The sequence below is a fragment of the Rhinopithecus roxellana genome, chromosome 2, assembly GCF_007565055.1.
Source record: "Rhinopithecus roxellana isolate Shanxi Qingling chromosome 2, ASM756505v1, whole genome shotgun sequence".
Taxonomy (NCBI): domain Eukaryota; kingdom Metazoa; phylum Chordata; class Mammalia; order Primates; family Cercopithecidae; genus Rhinopithecus; species Rhinopithecus roxellana.
The window spans coordinates 145,863,025-145,884,203 of record NC_044550.1 but is presented as its reverse complement, the minus strand read 5'-3'; the positions used below and the strand labels follow the sequence as shown (position 1 = coordinate 145,884,203).

The 21,179-nt window shown below is 38.1% G+C and overlaps 1 protein-coding gene across 4 annotated transcripts in view; it reads left to right on the top strand.

Moving 5' to 3' along the window:
- The window catches only part of ATP8A1 (ATPase phospholipid transporting 8A1), a 267,599-nt gene that overhangs the window by 214,370 nt on the left and 32,050 nt on the right, over nt 1-21,179 (top strand). For all 4 annotated transcript variants that reach the window (XM_030921962.1, XM_010363768.2, XM_030921978.1 and 1 more), the window contains 7 exons: nt 124-307; nt 400-510; nt 9,538-9,612; nt 9,717-9,839; nt 13,086-13,164; nt 18,538-18,599; nt 20,545-20,601. In XM_030921962.1, the coding sequence (XP_030777822.1) occupies nt 124-307; nt 400-510; nt 9,538-9,612; nt 9,717-9,839; nt 13,086-13,164; nt 18,538-18,599; nt 20,545-20,601 (691 nt within the window). The remainder of the gene's footprint in view (nt 1-123; nt 308-399; nt 511-9,537; nt 9,613-9,716; nt 9,840-13,085; nt 13,165-18,537; nt 18,600-20,544; nt 20,602-21,179) is intronic.

Sequence of the window (21,179 nt, the reverse complement as noted above, 5' to 3'; positions counted from 1 at the left end):
TTCATAAGGTTTCTTCAGAGAACTATTCATTTAGGTCTTTTGCATCTTTTATCCTTCAACACAGTGGCCTTTCAAAATTCCTTTTTTCAGAAAACAGTAATTGATAATATGTTTCAATTTAAGGGTTTCTCCTCTTCAAAAATCTGAAGTTGTTGAGATGGTGAAGAAACAAGTCAAAGTCATAACGCTTGCAATCGGTGATGGAGCAAATGACGTCAGCATGATACAGACAGCACACGTTGGTGTTGGTATCAGTGGCAATGAAGGCCTGCAGGCAGCTAATTCCTCTGATTACTCCATAGCTCAGGTAAAGCGTCATTTCTGCAAAACACATCATTCCTCTCAGTCAACTGATGCTTTGAAAAGGAAAACACTAATTTTTTCCCACTCTCGTTTTAGTTCAAATATTTGAAGAATTTACTGATGATTCATGGTGCCTGGAACTATAACAGAGTCTCCAAGTGCATCTTATACTGCTTCTACAAGAATATAGTGCTCTATATTATCGAGGTAATAGCAGGTTAAATTTTAAATCCTTGTCATTTGCATACATATTTAAAGAAATTTCCTCTTTGAAGACATTTTCTCATTGTTTTAATTAATATTTTGTTTGCCAACTTTTTATAAATTCTAAATGTATTAAAACAAAAAGGTGGACTGTAATCCCAGCACTCTGGGAAGCCAAGATACGTGGATCACTTGATAGGAATTCAAGACCAGCCTAGTCAACATGGTAAAACCTCGTCTCTACTAAAAATACAAAAGTTAGCCAGGCATGGTAACAGGCACCTGTAATTCCAGCTACTCGGGAGGCTAAGGCAGGAGAATCACTTAAACCCAGGAGGCGGAGGTTGTGGTGAGCTGAGATTGTGCCACTCTACTGTAGCCTGGACAACAGAGTGAGACTCCACTTCAAAAAAAAAAAAAAAAGTTTGTCAGCCATGGAGAATTATGTTTAAATTCTAGCTAAAAATGTTATGTTGCTTTGATAAGAAGTGTTGAATTAGAGTTGCTAATGAGATAATAATGTATTTAATTTTAAAACTACATTATTACTAATGCATAAATTAGTCTGTAAACTTGACTGCATTTTTAATAAAACTCAAAAACATACAGAAGAAAGCAATACACCATGGAGGGATAATACACATGTAGAAAACCTATTTTTAAAAAAAGGTGAGGGAATGGGAAACATTGAACTAAGCTAGCACTTCTAATTCTGAGGGGAGACAAAGTAGTGCAATCAGGAAAAATATGCAGGTAGCTTTGCTAGTATTGTTGCCTCATTGTTCCTATTATGTTTCAAAACTTAGATCTTTGTTATATACAAGGATCCCTCTCTATCCAGATCTGTTTTTATTTCTGTGTTTGGTGAGTAGCAAGAGTTCAGATGATGAGAAATTTGTCTAAAAATTATCAGAATCTTTAGTTTCTGTGTCGGGATAGCAAGGGATTTGTATAATCCGTTTTATGTGTCAAACATAACATAATTTTAAAAATGAAAACCCGAGTCAGGAATACCACTTAAAAGGATGCATTTGTTCTGTGAACAATTTGTAGCACCTACAGAGCCCGGGCACCAGGCTTAGTCCAACAACTACAAAGTAAATCAAGTGTGGTTCCTGTCCTCCAGGAGCTTGCTGTATTACTCTGTTCTCACACTGCTGATAAAGACATACCCAAGACTGAGCAATTTACAAAAGGAAGAGGTTTAATGGACTTACAGTTCCACATAGCTGGGGAAGCCTCACAATCATGACTGAAGGCAAGGAGGAGCAAGTCGCATCTTACATGGATGGCAGGAGGCAAAGAGACAGAGCTTGTGCAGGGGAACTCCTCTTTATAAAACCATCAGATCTCGTGAGACTTATTCACTGTCACTAGAACATCATAGGAAAGACTTGCCCCCATGATTCAATTACCTCCCACTGGGTCCCTCCCACAACACATGGGAATTCCAGATGAGATTTGAGCCAAACCATACCATTCTGCCCCTGGCCCCTCCCAAATCTCATGTCCTCACATTTCCAAACCAATCATTCCTTCCCAACAATACCCTAAAGTCTCAACTCATTTCAGCACTAGTTTAGAAGTCCACAGTCCAAAGTCTCATCCGAAACGATGCAAGTCCCTTCTGCCTATGAGCCTGCAAAATCAAAAGCAAATTAGTTAGTTCCTAGATACAATGGGTGTACAGGCAATGGGTAAATATAGCCACTCCAAGTGAGAGAAATTGGTCAAAATAAAGGGGCCAAAGGCCCCAGGCAAGTCCGAAATCCAGCAGGGCAGTAAAACCTTAAAGCTCCAAAATGATCTCCTTTGACTCTGTGTCTCACATCCAGGTCAAGCCAATGCAAGAGGTGGGTTTCCATGGTCTTGGGCCACTCCGCCCTGTAGCTTTACAGGATACAGCCTCCCTCCCAGCTGCCTTCACAGGCTGGTGTCAGGTGCACAATGCAGTCAGTGGATCTACCATTCTGGTGTCTGGAGGACAATGGCCCTCTTAGCTCCACTAGGTGGTGCCCCAGTGGGAACTCTGTGTGGGGGCTCTGACCCCACATTTTCCTTTTCCTTCTCCACTGCCCTAACAGTAGTTCTCCATAAGAGCCCAGTCCCTGCAGCAAACTTATGTCTGGGCATCCAGGCATTTCCATACATCTTCAGAAATCTAGGCAGAGGTTCCCAAACCCCAATTCTTGAATTCTGTGCACTCACAGGCTGAACACCACCTGGAAGCTGCCAAGGCTTGGGGCTTGCACCCTGTGAAGCCACTGCCTGAGCTCTGTGTTGGCCCCTTTCAGCCATGTCTGGAGTGACTGGGATGCAGAGCACCAAGTCTCTTGGCTGCACACAGCACAAGTACCCTGGGCCTGGCCCAGAAAACCACTTTTTCCTCCTAGGCCTCTGGGCCTGTGATGGAAGGTGCTGCCATGAAAACTGCCATGAAAACCCTGGAGACATTTTCCCCATTGTCTTGAGGATTAACATTTGGCTCCTCGTTATTTATGCAAATTTCTGCAGCCAGCTTCCATTTCTCCTCAGAAAATGAGATTTTTCTTTTCCATTGCATTGTCAGGCTGCAAATTTTTTTTAACGTTTATGCTCTGCTTCTCTTTCACAACTGAATGCCTTTAACAGCACCCAAGTCACCTCTTGAATGCTTTGCTGCTTAGAAACTTCTTCCACCAGATACTCTAAATCGTCTCTCTCAAGTTCAAAGTTCCACAGATCTCTAGGGAAGGGGCAAAATGCTGCCATTCTCTTTGCTAAAACATAACAAGAGTTGCCTTTGCTCCAGTTCCCAGCAAGTTCCTCATCTCCATCTGAAACCACCTCAGCCTGGATTTTATTGTCCATAGCATTATCAGCATTTTGGTCAAAGCCATTCAACAAGTCTCTAGGGAGTTCCAAACTTGGACACATTTTCTTGTCTTTTTCTAAGCCCTCCAAACTGTTCCAACCTCTCCCTGTTACCCATTTCCAAACTCACCTCCACGTTTTTGGGTATCTTTTCAGCAGCACCCCACTCTACTGCTACTAATTTATTGTATTAGTCTATTCTCACGCTGCTGATGAAGACATACCCAAGACTGGGCAATTTACAAAAGAAAGAGGTTTAATGGACTTACAGTTCCACATAGCTGGGAAGGCCTCACAATCATGACAGAAAGCAAGGAGGAGCAAGTCACATCTTACATGGGTGGCAGCAGGCAAAGCAAGAGAACTTGTGCAGGGGAACTCCCGTTTTTAAAACCATCAGATCTTGTGAGACTTATTCGCTATCACAAGAACAGCATTGGAAAGACTTGCCCCCATGATTCAATTACCTCCCACTGGTCCCTCCCACAGCACATGGGAATTCAAGATGAGATTTGGCTGGGGACACAGCCAAACCGTATCACTTGCCGACAGAAATACAATGCAATCGACATTAGCAAAAAGCAAAAAAAAAAAAAAAAAATGCCAGAATGTTTTATCTAGCTCAATGTATTCAAAAGATTATCATTGTCACCTGTAATCACTGTAAAAAAGAAAAAAAAAAATCTGGAGTATATTTTACATTTATACCACATCTCAATTTGGACTAATCACATCTAAGTGTTCAAGAGCATGTGTGGCTAGTGGCTACCATGCTGGGCAGCACAGCAATGGTAGATAAATAAGTGAACTGAATGATTAATCAAGGCATAATAAATATGTTATTTGCCTTTTTTTTAAAGTGGCCTTTTTATTGTCAGAAGCTATATTTATAATAATTATAGGTGTTATCAGTTTCATGTTCCTGTTGGAGCTCTGCAGATCATGACAATGGCCTTCCCATTGTTAAGAAACCTCCATCTCCCACTCCTATCAAGGACCCACCACGCCCTCATAAATCTGCCGAGGGTTCCCTTACAAATAGATGTTTATTCCTGCCACTTTACCATTTTATCTGTTGACTGTTTCTACACATCTGTCAAAAAAGATACAGCCAGGCCGGGTGCGGTGGCTCACGCCTGTAATCCCAACACTTTGGGAGGCCGAGGCGGGTGGATCACAAGGTCAAGAGTTCAAGACCAGCCTGGCCAACATGGTGAAACCCCGTCCCTACTAAAAATACAAAAAATTAGCCGGATGTGGTGGCAGTCGCCTGTAATCCCAGGTACTCAGGAGGCTGAGGCAGGAGACGTGTTTGAACCTGGGAGGCAGAGGTTGCAGTGAGCCAAGACCACACCACCACACTCCAACCTGGGCAACAGAGCAAGACTCTGTCTCAAAAAAAAAAAAAAAAAAAAAAAAAAAATCCAGCCATCTACTGTATGGAAATCATATTCTATCCTTTACTCTGAGAAGTAACAGTATAAACAAAGTCAGTATGTTGACACTTTCATTGGGGGTTGGTGTATATTTGCTTCACCTGTTCTTTGTGCCTCTGTCAGAATGCTTATCTCCTTGTTAAATGTTGACTGAGCATAGTTCTTATGAGTCAGGCTAGTAAAATTGAAACTTAGTTTTGAAATGTACAGTCAGTTTTGTGTAATGGTCACTAAAAAGGTTACAACCTATTAGATAAAATAACTTAATACGTGGAAATATAAACAAGGTACTTAAATGAACTTACTTGTTCATTACTGCTAGATTTGGTCTGGAATAGTCTGTATTTTGAAGCAAAATGCACTTCTAAAATAGTTTATGAGATCCAAAAAAAATTCTTTGTTGTTTATATAAATGTGTAGTTCTTTTCTAAAGTTAATTATTTTTCTATTCTCAATCCCTTCTATATATCTAGCTTTTCTATTTATATGTTCTTCTCATTCCAGAACACTGACATTCAAACAAATATCAATTTATACAGTTTATTTACATAGATTTATCAAGATACCAGGAATTTAAAGCCACTGCCAGCAATAAATCTGCTTATAAAAAGATAATTTTATAAAATAAGAATGCTCAACTTGTCGCTTTTTAAATCTAAATTGACAACAATGAAGTAGACAAAATTTATGTACTAATGAGAAAATAAAAACATTAAACTCAAATGAAAACAATCTTCATGCCCTGTTTCACACCCAGAATTATGTGGTTTGTGGTTGATTAACCCTAAACTTCACTTGCCTTTGATTTTAAAACCTCTTCATGAGATATTTGACACTGATCAAATTCTTTACACATTGAAAAGGAAGTGAGTTCTAAACTTTACTTGAAATCTCATTTTTATTTTTCTCAACAGTTTGTGGAAATGTGTTTTGAATATAATTCAACTGTCTTGGAAATGACCTTTTAAATCAATTCCCAGATACCCAACTTTTGCCAGCTAAAACAAGTTCTGCAGATGTTAATGGCTCATGTCAATACTGTGAATGAATAGACAGAAAACACATCATTGAATGTCTCTAGTGAGGACAACTGCCAGTCTCGAATCTCTCCTTTCAGTTTTTTGTGCTGATCAGGCGTGGGAGCAGAGGACTCATTGACTATTTGTAAGCTGCTGTTTAATATGCAGAAATGCTCCATCGGGAAAATGAATGTGAAGCTTTAGCTGCCACGCCTCTACTGGGAGGTGGAATTTAGAAAATAATGCCAGGAGAAGCAGGTCTAAAATTTCTTTGCTAATAAAGGAACAGTCTTGAACACTATGCGTTTTATGGATTTAAAACTACAAACACTGCTTTTCTCATTGCTATATTGCCTAGGAATGTCACTATCTAAATATTCCATTGCTGAAAATTACAGCCAGACGAATACAGATTTGTCAGATGGTTGTATAAAGGCTCTTTCTTACAGGAGCTGCCCAGGGGCAGCTCTAGATGTTTGTTTAAATTATTGGCTCTTTTTAAAGAGAGATTTTTTTATTTCTCTGATATGTCTGACTCCTTCCTCGTAAAATAAGACCTCTTCTTTCAAATGATTGGCCACATCCAAGTTTTCTGGGAAGATCTCAAAACCAAGTTGTGTTTCTAATTTCCAGAAGCTTTGATAAAAGTCAATAAGGTGATACTGTCCCAGCAAGTGGTGCTGGGAGTTGAATTCCCTGTGAATTTAAATAACCTAAACACCTCCCCAGAGGGAGTGGTATTTTCTTTCTGAATCCATGGCTCTGGTTGAATCAGAGGAGGTGCTTTTATGTATTTAGGATAATTTAAGTGTTGTTTTATTTTGCATGGAATATGTTCCTAATATTAACTGCAATCTCAGCCTAACTTGAAATCAGCCTGTTGGTAGACTTTCACTGTTAAAGACCTTCTCTTTCTCCTTTAAGATATGTAAACTTGAATGTCAAAATATTGGTGTGAAAATGTAAGGTACCCTATTTAAAGTTTCTGTTCTTTTTTTTTTTTTTTTTTTTTTTTGAGACTGAGTTTCGCTCTGTCGCCCAGGCTGGAGTGCAGTGGCCGGATCTCAGCTCACTGCAAGCTCCGCCTCCCGGGTTTACGCCATTCTCCTGCCTCAGCCTCCCAAGTAGCTGGGACTACAGGCGCCCGCCAACTCGCCGGCTAGTTTTTTTGTATTTTTTAGTAGAGACGGGGTTTCGCCGTGTTAGCTAGGTTGGTCTGGATCTCCTGACCTCGCGATCCACCTGTCTCAGCCTCCCAAAGTGCTGGGATTACAGGCTTGAGCCACCGCGCCCGGCCAAAGTTTCTGCTTCTTACCTAGTCATTTGTTCTTCTTTAAAAATAAATTTAAATATTAACTCTTAAAAATCCAGGAAGTACATTTCTAAAAACATGTTCACCTACCTTTCAGTAGGAAAAATAAAATGATAAAAATGTGTTGATAGCTTTCAACTTAAAAACTGCCATAAAGCATAAAGCAGTTCATGCATTTTAAAATACACTTTGGAAACAAACATGTTTACTTGCAAATTATTTCAAATTTGAAACTTGTAAATAATGATTTGAGGGAGGATTTTAAATTTCAAGCTCGTAGTAGCCTTTGAATCAGCACCAAATATTAGGTACAAAGAAGCTAGGGGACCATTCATATTTACTAATGTTTGCCCACACACAAACTTACTAACATAAACTTCTCAATGTACAGTATTGATGATTGCAAATGCATTTAGAACTACAACCTTTGAGCCAAATCATGTCCGTTAGACGAATTTAGTATGCAGAGCACTTCGGCTTTCTTCAGACCAACAGAGGTTAGACTGTGTCTTCATAGATTAGAGAGGCTATAATTGAAAGTTTGTTTTGAAATTCCTTATATTTCCATCATACCTTAAGAAATCTGAAAGAGCTTTTTAGAATGAATTACTACAGTAGATCACAGTTGTCTTCATGGAAAATAGCCCCATCACTCTGAGTATCCCAAATAGGTATTTACATAATCCACATCTCAGGCCAAATGTGAAAACACAATAGAGAGCATTAATGTCTGTTTTGTCAATTTGTGTATACTCGCCAGGAAAGAAGAAACTTCACTTCATGTGAAGATGCTCAGTTCTTTTAAAGTTTGCATGCATCAAATGATCTGGCTGTTTGTTTAGGGCAAATTATCAAAAATTTTCCATAAATACATGTAGCAAAGCAAGTAAGAATTTCAGATTTGACTCTAATTTCTCTGCTTTTGTTTTATTGTTGTAGTTAATATGTGTTACAGCTCTAACACAATTTGGACTTATTTTTAATGTGCTGTTGCTACTTTGTTTTCTTTTCCATCTTATAAAGCAGACATTAGTTTTTATACATGCTCAATCATTCCTTTCCACTATAAAAAGGAAGATCAGTGTGGGTACAGAACCTGTTCATAGGGAGGCCAGCCTGGGTACATATTGATAAATGGTGAATTTGTAGCAATTCATGCTTCCATAATGAGGTTAAATGAAACGTGAAGTGTAGCAAATTCCCTGCAACTCTGATTCAAAAATTCACTTGAGCCGCATGTCAAGACTGCTGTCCTCTAACAGTTTTGTCCTTATCGTTGTTGTTAGGTTTTGTTTTTGTATTTGTGCTTATGTAATCTCATTGCTGGGCCAGGCTTTGTACTCTCCCAGATCCATTTGATTTTTAGTTATACTTCAGGTCTACTTTTTAAAAACAATAATGTAGGTACTATTGTTTACTAATAGTCACTTTAATTTTTCTTATGTTTTAAACATGCTGGAGAAACTTTTGTCCGTATTGTCCCTTAATTTTGTTTCCAAAGTTAAGATTTCTGGTTTAAAGAGAATTGTAAAATATGTAAGAACATCATGCTCTAGTCAAGATAAGGTTTTATCAATGAATAAAATTTAAGTAAAATATTTTAATATATAAACTCAAATTTAACATTCCAGCAGCAGTGGTTATCAAGAACTGTTAAGAAAACTCATGTACTTTGACCTATTCCACCTTGAGAATTCACCCTAAGGGAAAAGAGATATGTATGGTTTCAGTTTAGAGTTATTTATAATAGCAAACAACTGGAAGCCACCTAAATGTCCAAAATAGTTACATCTGCACTGTAGAGGTTATACATCCATTAGCATCATTTTAAAGGACATGTGACAACTTAAGAAAATGCATATTACATAATATTAAGGGGGAGGAGAAGAGTATGACACTCGCTGTATGCAGGTTTCCAGTAAAGTAAATTCGTGAATTTAAGTAAACTATACAACCAGTGCAGATGAAAATAGTGATTGTATTATTGCAGGAAACTATTTCATAAATAAACAAGTGTTACTTTTATAATTTTAAAAAACAATCTTTAAATAACTGCATCCTGATATTTTTAAGGGAATTGACGCTGAAAAATTTAATGAGATATACATATATTCTCTAAAAGTACTGTTAAGAAAAACAAGATTGTTTCTCATTTTTAAATCGTGATTTCCTGTTCATATATTTATTTTTTGATTCAGCAAGCAGGACCAATTCTGACATAAATAACAAATACCCTATGAAAGCATCTCTTTGAATCAGAAAGTAAACCAAAGAAATGTCATTTTCAAAAGAGTCATGAGTATAATATGTTAATGCTCCTATTATGCAGCAGTTGAGTATACAACAGATTCTAAGCAATGCATTTATGTTTTTGTATTCTAATTTTGGGGGTTTTGGGTTTTTTTCCTAGATCTGGTTTGCCTTTGTTAATGGCTTTTCTGGACAGATCCTCTTTGAAAGATGGTGTATAGGTCTTTATAACGTGGTAAGTTTAGGACATTTGATAAGTCCTGTTTCATTGAATACTTGGAGATAAAGGTTCACCCTGCATTTGGCTGCTTGACATGATGACCAGTTTGTGTGCTTTAGATGTTTACAGCAATGCCTCCTTTAACTCTTGGAATATTTGAGAGATCGTGCAGAAAAGAAAATATGTTGAAGTACCCTGAATTATACAAAACATCTCAGAATGCCCTGGACTTCAACACCAAGGTAGGACGCAGTGCCCTGGCTGGGACATGTTTGGTGGGTCTGTTTTTACCGCCCTCATTACATGAGGTATGTGGTTTTCCAAGGCCAAGGATACACTAGCCTGAGACAACTCCAGGGTACTGACTATGGCAAGTCATATTTCTTAAGGTTCTGATACAGGCAGAGAAGGTTTTTTTGTTGGTTGGTTGAGTTTGGGGTTTTTTGTGCGTTTTACAGTTAAAATGTAACCAAATACACTTGGGTTTGCAAGGCAGCAGTAAAGCTGGCCTGACGTATAAAAATCATTGTCCTTTTGGTTCTCCCGCCTTCTGTTTTTGCAGTGTTGTGGTGACATGCTCACTCCTCACAGGGGCTAGTCATCTAGGACTGGTAAGGACTGGCTTTATGTGTATAAAGGAGTGAGAAGTATTTTATTGTTCCTTAACTGATTTTCCATTTTGTGAAATATCTTTGTCCTCATTAGAATTTTGGATCGATTGTGTCAGGCATTAAAATTACAGTCTCTGGGAAATAGTACTCAGTATTTCCAAGCCATAAAATTAAAAATACAAGATAAAATATCCAACAGTTTATCTAAAATCACATTCTGGGTGTAATCCAATAGCATTTATCCTAGCCACAAAAAAAAAAAAAAAAAAAAAAAAAAATCATTTTCTGTGTAGTTTACTTTCCTGCAAGTATATATTCTAAAGTGTTTCCATTGGTAACAATTTCTTGTTTAATGTGAGTGTGGAGGAAAAAATTTAATATTACAACAATCAAAGTAGGTGTCATTTTGAAACTAACATTTGTATATTTTATTGGTGTTATGAAAGCAACAAATAAAATACACCTTCACAGAATTGTTTCTGTTTAATATAGTGCATGTTTATTAACATGTTACTGATAATTAGATATAATCTTAACTCAGTGTCTTGAATTTAGTACAGTTAATGTAGGATATTTTAAATATTTAGGAATTCATAAAGCTTTTCAATGGCATTTTCTATATGCCGGGAGAATAAGTGAAACAGGTGTTTTGGTGCCTTTAACCTCACAGCATAAATGATAGCACTAGGTTTATGGACAAGACGTTATTCTTTTTCTGAGATGTGATCTTCATGAACACACTGTGCCTATGTATCCAGCTGTGCACATGCATACAACTTGATGGCACTGTTTTAAATAAATGAATTTGGCTAGCTCAGAACAGACAGACTGAAGGATTATTTAACTTATGCCATTGGTTCCAAAAAGTATTTTTAGTGGGCTCTCTTAAAACTAATACTATTTATAATATGCAGTATCTCTGCTTTCATTTTTAAATGTTTAACTTTTTGATTTTTAAATTTATTTGTGATACCCAGTTTGTATTAAATTTCATCACATTGCTGTAATGTTTTTCATTACTTGTGGTGGGCATTCACAAATGATGGCAAGCCACAATCAGACTATGGCCTCTGTTCCCCTGAAAAAGTGATCTGAGAGCTAGGGAAGTTCCAGGCCTACTAGTATATTAACAATAATTCTCACCAACCAACCTCAGCCACAGGCCTAGCCACAGCCCACTAGAGCGTGGGCTCCATAGTACTGTCTCTGAAGTTAGCCTCCAACCACAAACTTGGCCGTGCCATTCTTGCTTCAAAACATAAATTGATCTTCACAGAACTACCCAAAATCATTCCTGCAAAGGCACATTCTTCTGTACATGGCAACTTGGACACATTTTGGTGGCCAGGAAAAGGGTATAGCGGGTAGTATATTGTTTTAATGTGGGGGCATCATTCCTTGTATCTTTTATTGTTGAAAAAAGTTTTTCATTATCTGTAGAGCCCAGGCATTCAGACAAGTCATCAGATCAACCCGAAAGGGTTATACAATTTCTATACCCATTTGAGTATTTATAGTTTATATACATGAGTTGCCAACCCTGTTTTACAGGGTTTATGGATTTTTCTAGTGATTTCAGTGAAAAGTCTTTGATTCAATCTAATATAAGTGTTTGAAAATTCAGGGACAAATGGCTACAAAATGCATAGTTGTATACACAGCAGTTGCTGGGGGTTCCAAGTGTGGGAGCATTGTTGCCCTGAATGATGATGCTTACGTTTGTTATGGTAAAAAGGGTCGGAGGTTCTGAGGTCGTGACAGGGGTTAAAGGATTAGCATGTGACAATAAGTATCAGTCAGGAAAATGGAAAAGTAGAACTAATTTTTCTTGCACCCACCTGTGCTTTCTGTCAAATAAAAACTTGTGCTAATGACATAGTGAGGAGAAGAGACAAAGGTTAATGAGTAACACAAGTTCAAATGTGTAATGTATTGGAGCGTAAATTGGATCATACAATCCAGTGTGGCTGGGAGAACTAACAAAAGAGATTGAGCTCACAGTGGAAAATTTTGGGAGGCAGGCAACTTAATTTCTGTTGTTTGAACAGCTTAAAACTATTAATACATGCCAATTTTATTTAGCATAAGTTTTGTTTGCAAGAAGCACTTTTAAATGACAAAACTACAACTGTTCAGAGGGGCCATAGAACTCTAAACAGTTTTTCTATAACTTAATCTTTCACATCCATGTTACAAAGAAAGTACCCGTGATGCTTGCTCTCTTGTTCTTAAAATAAAATATATATAAAAAGTGATAACTATTATATGATGTTATAATTATACAAAACTTGGTATTAACAGGTGTTAAATTGTGAAAGCCTTTAGTAAAGCCATAGTCACAGTGCTTTATTTGTATGATTATATAATTTAAATGTTATACTGGCTATAACAAGTATATATCTTGATACCCTGCAGAGTATACTATAGAGTATCTTTCTATCTCTTGATAAGAGAAAGCATTACATCTTTAGCATTGGAAAGTTTATAGTTGTACATGGGGAAAAGAAAGGGATTTCACCAAATTATAATCTTTTAAAAGTCTATTCTTCTGGAATTATGAAATAGTCGCACTTAAGGAATTTCAGAATCTGCATTTTTTTATTTTAAATTTTATTTTCTTTTTCAGGCAGAGATTTAAATTTCTTTTTTGAGAAGGAGAAAAAAATTCAAGTGAAGCTGAATTTTGAGAAACATAAAAATAAATAAATGACCCATGAAAGTCTAAGAGGCAGAAAGTGTCTGTCAGTTCTATCAATTCACAGTGGTGGCCCGACAGAAACACGTTTTGTGAATCTAGCTCATAGATAAAAAGAAAGGTCAGAGTTCACGGAGCTAGTTTATCGCAAATGGTTCTCATGGATTTTTGTTTTCCCTCAGGTTTTCTGGGTTCATTGTTTAAATGGCCTCTTCCACTCAGTTATTCTGTTTTGGTTTCCACTAAAAGCTCTTCAGTATGGTAAGTAGAAGGGATATGAATGCAAAGAGGTGACTTTTTACTTTTTTAGAAAAATAACTCATTGTCAATGTATGTTAAAAAGTATAGCAGTTTCATTGTATGATATTTCTCTTAACCTAAAATGCATGCATCCAAAAATTGTACACACTTTGAAGATTTTTATTATTCCTTTGGGAGCAAAGTGATTTAATATATGCAAAGCCTTTCTTCTTCTCATGTTTTCCAAAGTTGCAGAGAGTCAAATTTTAGGGCTTTTTTTCCCCTCTGTTGATGTATAGTTTGAGGACAATAAGTGCTAATATTTTATGTAGCCTATTTATTATACCTGTGAGGCTTGTATCAAGCCCTTTATACTGAAACTAATCAGACATGCTGGTATTTTCAAGTATACTTGAGCCAGTGTTTTGGATGAGGTTTTTAATATGTTTTTATGTTCGTCTTGGAGTATTAGCTCTGCTTATTTTGAGGGGAGTGATTTTATTCTCTCGGTTTGGAGAGAGAGGATCATGGTGCATTTCCTATACACATAAAAGTGATTAAATAGCTACTTTAGAAAAGAGATCCCTGTGATTCTTAAGCTGGTGCTGCTCTGTCTTGGAGCCGACTTTGCCTTGAGATCTGGGGAAGACACCAACCATTCAGTGTGCCTGCTTCAATACTACGGTAATCAAAAACACAACACACAGTATACCCAAGGAATTGTCAGTCCTTTATAAATACAGGCCATACCTACTGTCTGTCAGTTAATGGTTGCCAACAGAAGAGAGTGCTGCCTGCTGCTGCCCACTGTTGATCTCCTCTCCATAGGTAGCCAGAGTGATCCCTGCAAAACATGAATCGGGCCAGGTGCCTCCCTCCTCAGAAGTACATCAAGATTTAGCATACTTAGAACAAAATCCTCCACCTCCAAATTGTTCCCCATTCTTAACAGATATTCGAATTGACTCTGTCCCCGCCCATGCCTCAGGTCTGTGCTCAAGAAGCCTTCCCAGATCATCCTGTCCAAAAGAGCAACCACCACCTGCCCCCACTGCTCCTAGGCTCTATTCCCTTGTCAGTCTGTATGTCTTCATGGTACTTGTCAATCAAGTTTTGATATGTTTGTTTCTTTTATATGGTCTTTCTCCTCTTTTAGAATTGAAATTTCAGAAGGGCAGGTAATTAGCAGTTTCATTGCATTCACAGTGCTTAGAACAGTGCGTAGCTTGTAGTAGGCACTCAGCAAATTGTGAATGAATTACCAAGAGCATGTGGCATAAGCAAGGTGAGTATTGCAAAGAAGCCAGTGGTTTCATATTCTAGCTAAGATTTTAATATCCTTTATTGATTGCTCAGTAAATTACAACAGTAAATGCTTTTCAGTGTCTAGGCCATGGAATGAGCATGGTAAGAATATTTAATTAAGGTGTAGAATATTGACCCAGGAAGCCAGGAAAATTACAGTGAGTTAGTTTGCTTGCTTGTTTGTTTGGCTTTGACATATAATTCACATACCATAAAATTTATCTCCTTTAAAGTGTACAATTCAGTGGTTTTTTAGTATATTCACAGAATTATGCAGATGTCACCACTATCTAATGCCAGACATTCGTATCATCCAGTAGTATCATCAAAACCCCATATCCATTGGCAATCACTCCCTGTTTCTCCACACCTTCCTTACCAGACCCTGGCAACTACTTATATATTTATATTTATTTTGTCTCTGTGGATTTACCTATTCTAGACATTTTATATAAATGGAATCATTATGGGACCATGGTTCATCCATGTTGCAACTGGAATCAGTACTTCCTTTTTATGGCTGAATAATATTCCATGGTATAGATATACCACATTTTTTAATCTATTCATCAGTTGATGGACCTTCAGATTGTTTCCACCTTTTGGAGCAACAGGATATGGAGGTCCAGGGTACAATTCAAGACACCCTGACCTCAGACAAGCTCTCCAAGTAAAATTTATTTTCAAAACGCAAAATCGATACAGGTTTGACAGACAAGGCATGCCCATCTATGAAACTGCTATTTCAACCTTCTAAATTAGAAGAAAAGAAATTGAATATCAAAAGTCACTTAAACCAGATAGCATCTGAAACACCTTAGCAATGACAGGATTTGAAAGGAATTCCCAAGTGACTTCATCTTCCAGAGAAGCAGTTCCTAGATCCATCATTATGTTTCTCTGGAAAGCCACACAGCTATCCAGCTTCAGTCAAGGCAGTTCACGGGAGTGCTGCTTATAGAGACCAAAACTAGCCAAGCCTAGGGAACACTTGCTTTCTCTTTTTAAGGGGTGAATCGACATCTAGCATAAACTACTTTATGGTTTTTATGTTGAGGGGTTTGTAGTTGTTGTTTTGTCTTGTTTTCATTTTTAAATAAGGAGTATTTTTAGGGAGGGAGGATTCTTTTGTTTTTTGGTTTCTGAAAGGATGGGGATACTGAAGAACTTCACACATGCTATGTAATATGTAGCTACATATTCATTTATTCCTTTGCCTAGCAGTTCTGAAAGAGTAGTCTGTAGACCCTGGGAATATCCAAGACCTTTTGTCATCCACAAACAGTGGTACCACTGTGCTGTTCTTCACGGTCATGCACTAGGTTTCATTTAAGAATGCGCATGAAGACACCATAAAACTAATGCTTTTTTTAAAACTTGAACCATCTTAATAATATTTTGTATTTGACAAAATGGGAAGTATTAACATACATATAAAGCACTTCTGCATACCAAAGTGCAGTGATTGTCTCAAGGAATGGTGCCTTCTGGATTGAACCAGAGGCTGCAGAATCATGCATGGGTAAAAGATCCATTCAAAGTGCAAAGTAGGCTGGGCACAGTGGCTCACGCCTGTAATCCCAGCACTTTGGAAGCCCAAGGCAGGTGGATCACATGAGGTCAGGAGTTCAAGACCAGCCTGGCCAACATGGCGAAACTCCGTCTCTACTAAGAATACAAAAATTAGCCAAGTGTGGTAGTGCACGCCTGTAGTCCCAGCTACTCAGGAGGCTGAGGCAGGAAAATCGCTTGAACCCAGGAGGTAGAGGTTGCAGTGAGCCGAGATTGTGCCACTGCACTCCAGCCTGGGCGACAGAGCAAGACTGTCTCAAAAAAAAAAAAAAAAAAAAAAAAAAAAGGTAAAGTACAAAGTAGACTGATGGATTTTAATGCAATAAAGTACGGAAAGTTCGTTGATACAGTTTCAGATTGATATAGTTTCAAATTCCACACTGGTAACCAACCTTTAAGAAACTGCCTCTCCCACTTTGAGAAACTACTTGTTGGCCAGGCACAGTAGGTCACGCCTGTAATCCCAGCACTTTGGGAGTCTGAGGCGGGTGGATCACTTGAGGTCAGGAGTTCGAGACCAGCCTGGCCAATATGGTGAAACCCTGTCTCTACTAAAAATACAAAAATTAGCTGGGCATGGTGATGTGCGCCTGTAACCCCAGCTACTTGAGAGGCTGAGGCAGGAGAATTGCTTGAACCCGGGGCGCAGAGGTTACAGTGAGTTGAGGTCACATCACTGCACTCCAGCCTGGATGACAGAGTGAGACTCCATCTCAAAAAAAAAGAAAAGAAAGAGGGAGGGAGGGAGGCTACTTGTTGAGTCTTGATGTAGTATCAAAGACTATCTATCCACAAGTATTGGAAAAGATTACTAAAATACTCTTCCCCTTTGTAACTCCATATCACTGTGCAGCTGGATTTCCCTTTTATATTTCACCCAAAACAACATGAGAATCCAGCTGCTTTCTGTTAAGCCAGAAATAAGAGATTGTGAAAACCCAAACAATACCAGTTTTCTCAATTATTTGTTTGTTTGCTTTGGAAAATAGTTACGTTTCAGAAAACCTGTCATTTATATTGCCATGTATTAGGTTTTATTTTTATGATCAATGAATACATAATTTTAAATTTTCTGTTTCAATTTCTAATTTGGTAAATATTGATAGACATAAACCACACAAAAACTTTTTGAGACCCTCAATAATTTTTTAGTGTAAAGGGATCCATAGACCAGGAAGTATGAGAATGAGTGATTTACCCAAATTATTCAAATGCTAAACATGCCTTGCACCTGATACTGCTTGGTGCTTTACATACAGAACTTCATTGTCACTTCAAAACCCCTTCAGGGTAAATAGCTTCACTCTTTTTAGCTAAACCGAATTCCGAGTTCCGTAGGGATTGATTGTAAATAACCCAAAATGACACAACTGTTAATAGTAATAGAACTACGCTTCAGTGTCTCCAAAGCTCGCTAGTACCACTCTCTGTGTTTCATCCCGTACTTTATTCAAATATATTTTGCCCGTATATATTTGACTCTGAATAAACGTTGACTATGTGCATACATCATTGTATTACACATATCATGGATTTTAAATTTTTCAGTGGTATCAATGATTTAATTATTCAGCTTTTTCTTATTTTCACTTGATTTTATCAGTACTAGAAATTTTTGTGCATCAGCCACCACTTCCTTCATCTAAAGCCACATTTGAAGGCAGCCAGGTACGGTGGCTCACTCTTGTAATCCCAGCACTTTGGGAGGCCAAAGCCAGCAAACCACTTGAGGCCAGGAGTTCGAGACCAGCCTGGTCAACATGGTGAAACCCCATCTCTACTAAAAATACAAAAATTAGCTGGGCATGGGGGTGCACACCTATAATCTCAGCTATACCAGAGGCTGAGGCACGATAATTACTTGAACCTGGGAGCAGAGGTTGCAGTGAGCCGAGATCACACCACTGCACTCCAACCTGGGTGACAGAGTAAGACTGTCTAAAAAAAATAAATAAATAGAAATAAAGCCACGTTTGTTAGTCATTACTAGAATAACAAAATACTTCAAAATATGCCCCTGCACTCAGCCAGACTCTCAAAGAGCCACATGCCTGAAACCACACTGCTGCTCCTTGGCCCTCTGTGAGTTGCTTTTCTGAATCCCTTGTGGCCCAATGCCAACAACTTTATTGAGAGATAGCAAGAAGATTCCCTATGACTCTCATCCGTATTGGTAGCAGAGTTCTTTATTACAATCCAGAATGCCCTTTCCTGCTTTGTTTGAACAATTTGATTTTTTTTTTTTTTTAATCTTGTGGACTCTGAAAATTCATTAACAAGTCAGGTTTCCATCTTCAATGTTGGCTTTTGTGGCCTATCTTTACAGCAGCTTTGTTAACATTCTTTCTTAGAGTGTTTGGGTTTTTTGTTTGTTTTTTATTAACCTCATTTCTGGCTCCATTGTGTGTCCCTTGATTTCCCTTCCTTCGTTCAAACTTTCTGAATACATTTATCTTTGAAAAGATTCTGAAAGAATCTCATTTTCCTTTCTAATAGGCCTCTCTCCTTTTCGTACAGGTACTGCATTTGGAAATGGGAAAACCTCGGATTATCTGCTGCTGGGAAACTTTGTGTACACTGTGAGTGCAGGATGTTGGTCTCTTTTGCATATAAAATCAAAGCCTTTCATCTGCGCTGATTTCATTTTTAAATTTAAAAGTAATACGTGTGTTTCTGGATTTAAGGGTTGTTTATAGTTCCCTTTAAAAATTAAATAAGACTCAGGACTTGTAACAGGATCTTATTTCATTTTTATCAAATAATAAAATAAAATAACTGAATGATAGGAAATCAATACCATTAAGTAGCAGAAGGATTGAGGTTTTGACAAATCTGGGGGGTCTCCTTTCTCTTGGCATCAACCCACTGAAGTAGTAAAAGACAAGCAAAAATACATTTGCAGGGGCTGGTGGCTCCTTCTCATACAACATGAATGCGAAAGCAGAGCAGTGGATAGAAATAAATAAGAGTGTATGTCATGGATGTCTCCTGGGGACACTTTACAGTATCCAGGTCTCAGGAGAGTAGTTTTCTTAAATTTATTTCAAACTGTATCCCTTTTTTTTTTTTTTTTTTTTGAGAGGGCGTATTGCTCTTGTTGTCCAGGCTGGAGTGCAGTGGCACGACCTCGGCTCAGTGCAGCCTCTGCCTCCCAGGTTCACGTGATTCTCCTGCCTCAGCCTCCTGAGTGGCTGGGATTACAGGCGCGTGCCATCGCGCCCAGCTGATTTTTGTATTTTTAGTAGAGACAAGGTTTCACCATGTTGGCCAGGCTGGTCTCAAACTCCTGACCTCAGGTGATCCACCCACCTCAGCCTCCCAAAGTGCTGGGATTACAGGCATGAGCCACCACACCTGGCCTATATCTCTTCTTTTAAAATTTTTGGATCACATAAATTAGTTTTTGCATTTAGTAAGTCTTATTTTAACAAATAACCTAAATCACCATTAGCTATCCTGCTGAGAAAGCTCAACTGTTCTTACTGTAACCTGACTTTACAACGCCCCTGGGAAGTGTCTTACCACATGCTGTGTGCAAACCCTTAATGTGCCCTCAAGTAGAACTGGGCACTTCAAGCAGTTATTGATCAAGTGCTAGCAAACATCACTTCCATCACCACAGCTGTCAAAGGTGCCTAGAGTTTCCTCAACTACTAGCAATATTTAAGATTGTATTATTATAAATAAATAATATTCCATGTTAATCACTGTTCTGAGTATTTTAGAGTTTTACTCTCAAAAAAAGAAAAAAAAAAATCTCTGTAAGATTGGTAAGCTTTATCAGTCCCAGTTTACAGGTATAGGAGTTGAGACACAGAGAGGTGAAGTAACTTGCTTTGTTCATTAACCACAATAGCCAAGTGATAAGGTCTTGGGCACAGATAGTCAGACTCCACGGCAAGTACACTTCATAATTATGTTATACTGTGGAAAACACAGAGCAATCAATCCAACCCCAGTTTCCTTTTTCAGAATGACTAGCATAAGCCCCAGTGATGGGTGCGTATATCATTGAGAAATGTCTCATATCCTACTCAGCAAGGTTTTAAGTAAAGTTCCAGAGTAAGCATTTAGATTTCTAAATGTATGATTATTTTATTCGTTAAAATTTGTCTTTAAAATTCAGAAAGTTGGACTTTTAGTATGAAAGGGGATTTAAAATAAAGGTAAAGTAAGCTTGAAAACTCAAATTAACCCAGGCATGTGCTATTGCTGTTCATGAATTGTACAAAAAGCAGGAAACACATACAGAGGAGCTCGTGGATGGAGGGTCAGGCTGCGCAGGTGAGGGAGAGGCAAGGAAGCCAGAAGTGCAGTGCTGCCCTAGGCACCTCTGACCTATCACAGTCCCATCGGCTGCCCAGCTAATTCACCTGTCTCTTTGCTGGTTGGATGTACAAAGCAAGCAGCAGTCTCCTAGTCCCATACTTAGATTCAGAGATATCTGTTCTTTATAAATCTTTCAGTCATTTGATGAACTTTCATGTTTATGAGATAAAATAACATTTTTCCCTTCTGTTTTAGTTTGTGGTGATAACTGTGTGTTTGAAAGCTGGATTGGAGACATCATATTGGACATGGGTAAGAAAATATCTAACCACAACCGAGAAATGTCACATTTACTTGTGCATTAGCTCCAGTCTTGGTGGTGGTCTTCGCTCTAACTTGATATGTCCCAGGTTGATACGTCCTAGTCCACAGGTTTTCAGTTGTGGGGTATCAGGGGTCAGGAAAGGAGAACTGGAGGTTTTAGTTGGGAAATACTGAGTTAAACTTAAACAAGTGCATTACCACAAGACTTCTCAGAGCCTTTAAAGTATTGTCATATATTATGAGTATCCCAGGAAGTTGTGAGACTTTAAACTTACAGACTACAAATCTTTTCTTAGAGGTGTCACTGGACTGGTGTTCTGTAGAAAACCCATTGGAAAGTGATTCTGAAGACTGAAAATATTAATGACAGATTTGTCCTCAGACATTGATAAATACCCAGTCTTGTTCCATTTTAGATAACGTTAGTTTTGCAGTATACCCCCATCCAGTAGAGACCCCAGAAACAAAAAGAAATTAAAGTTTCATGTCCCTGGGAAAGAATGCCACAAGGCATTTGGATTTAACAGTCATCAGCATACATAATAATATTCTCATAAGGGTCTGAC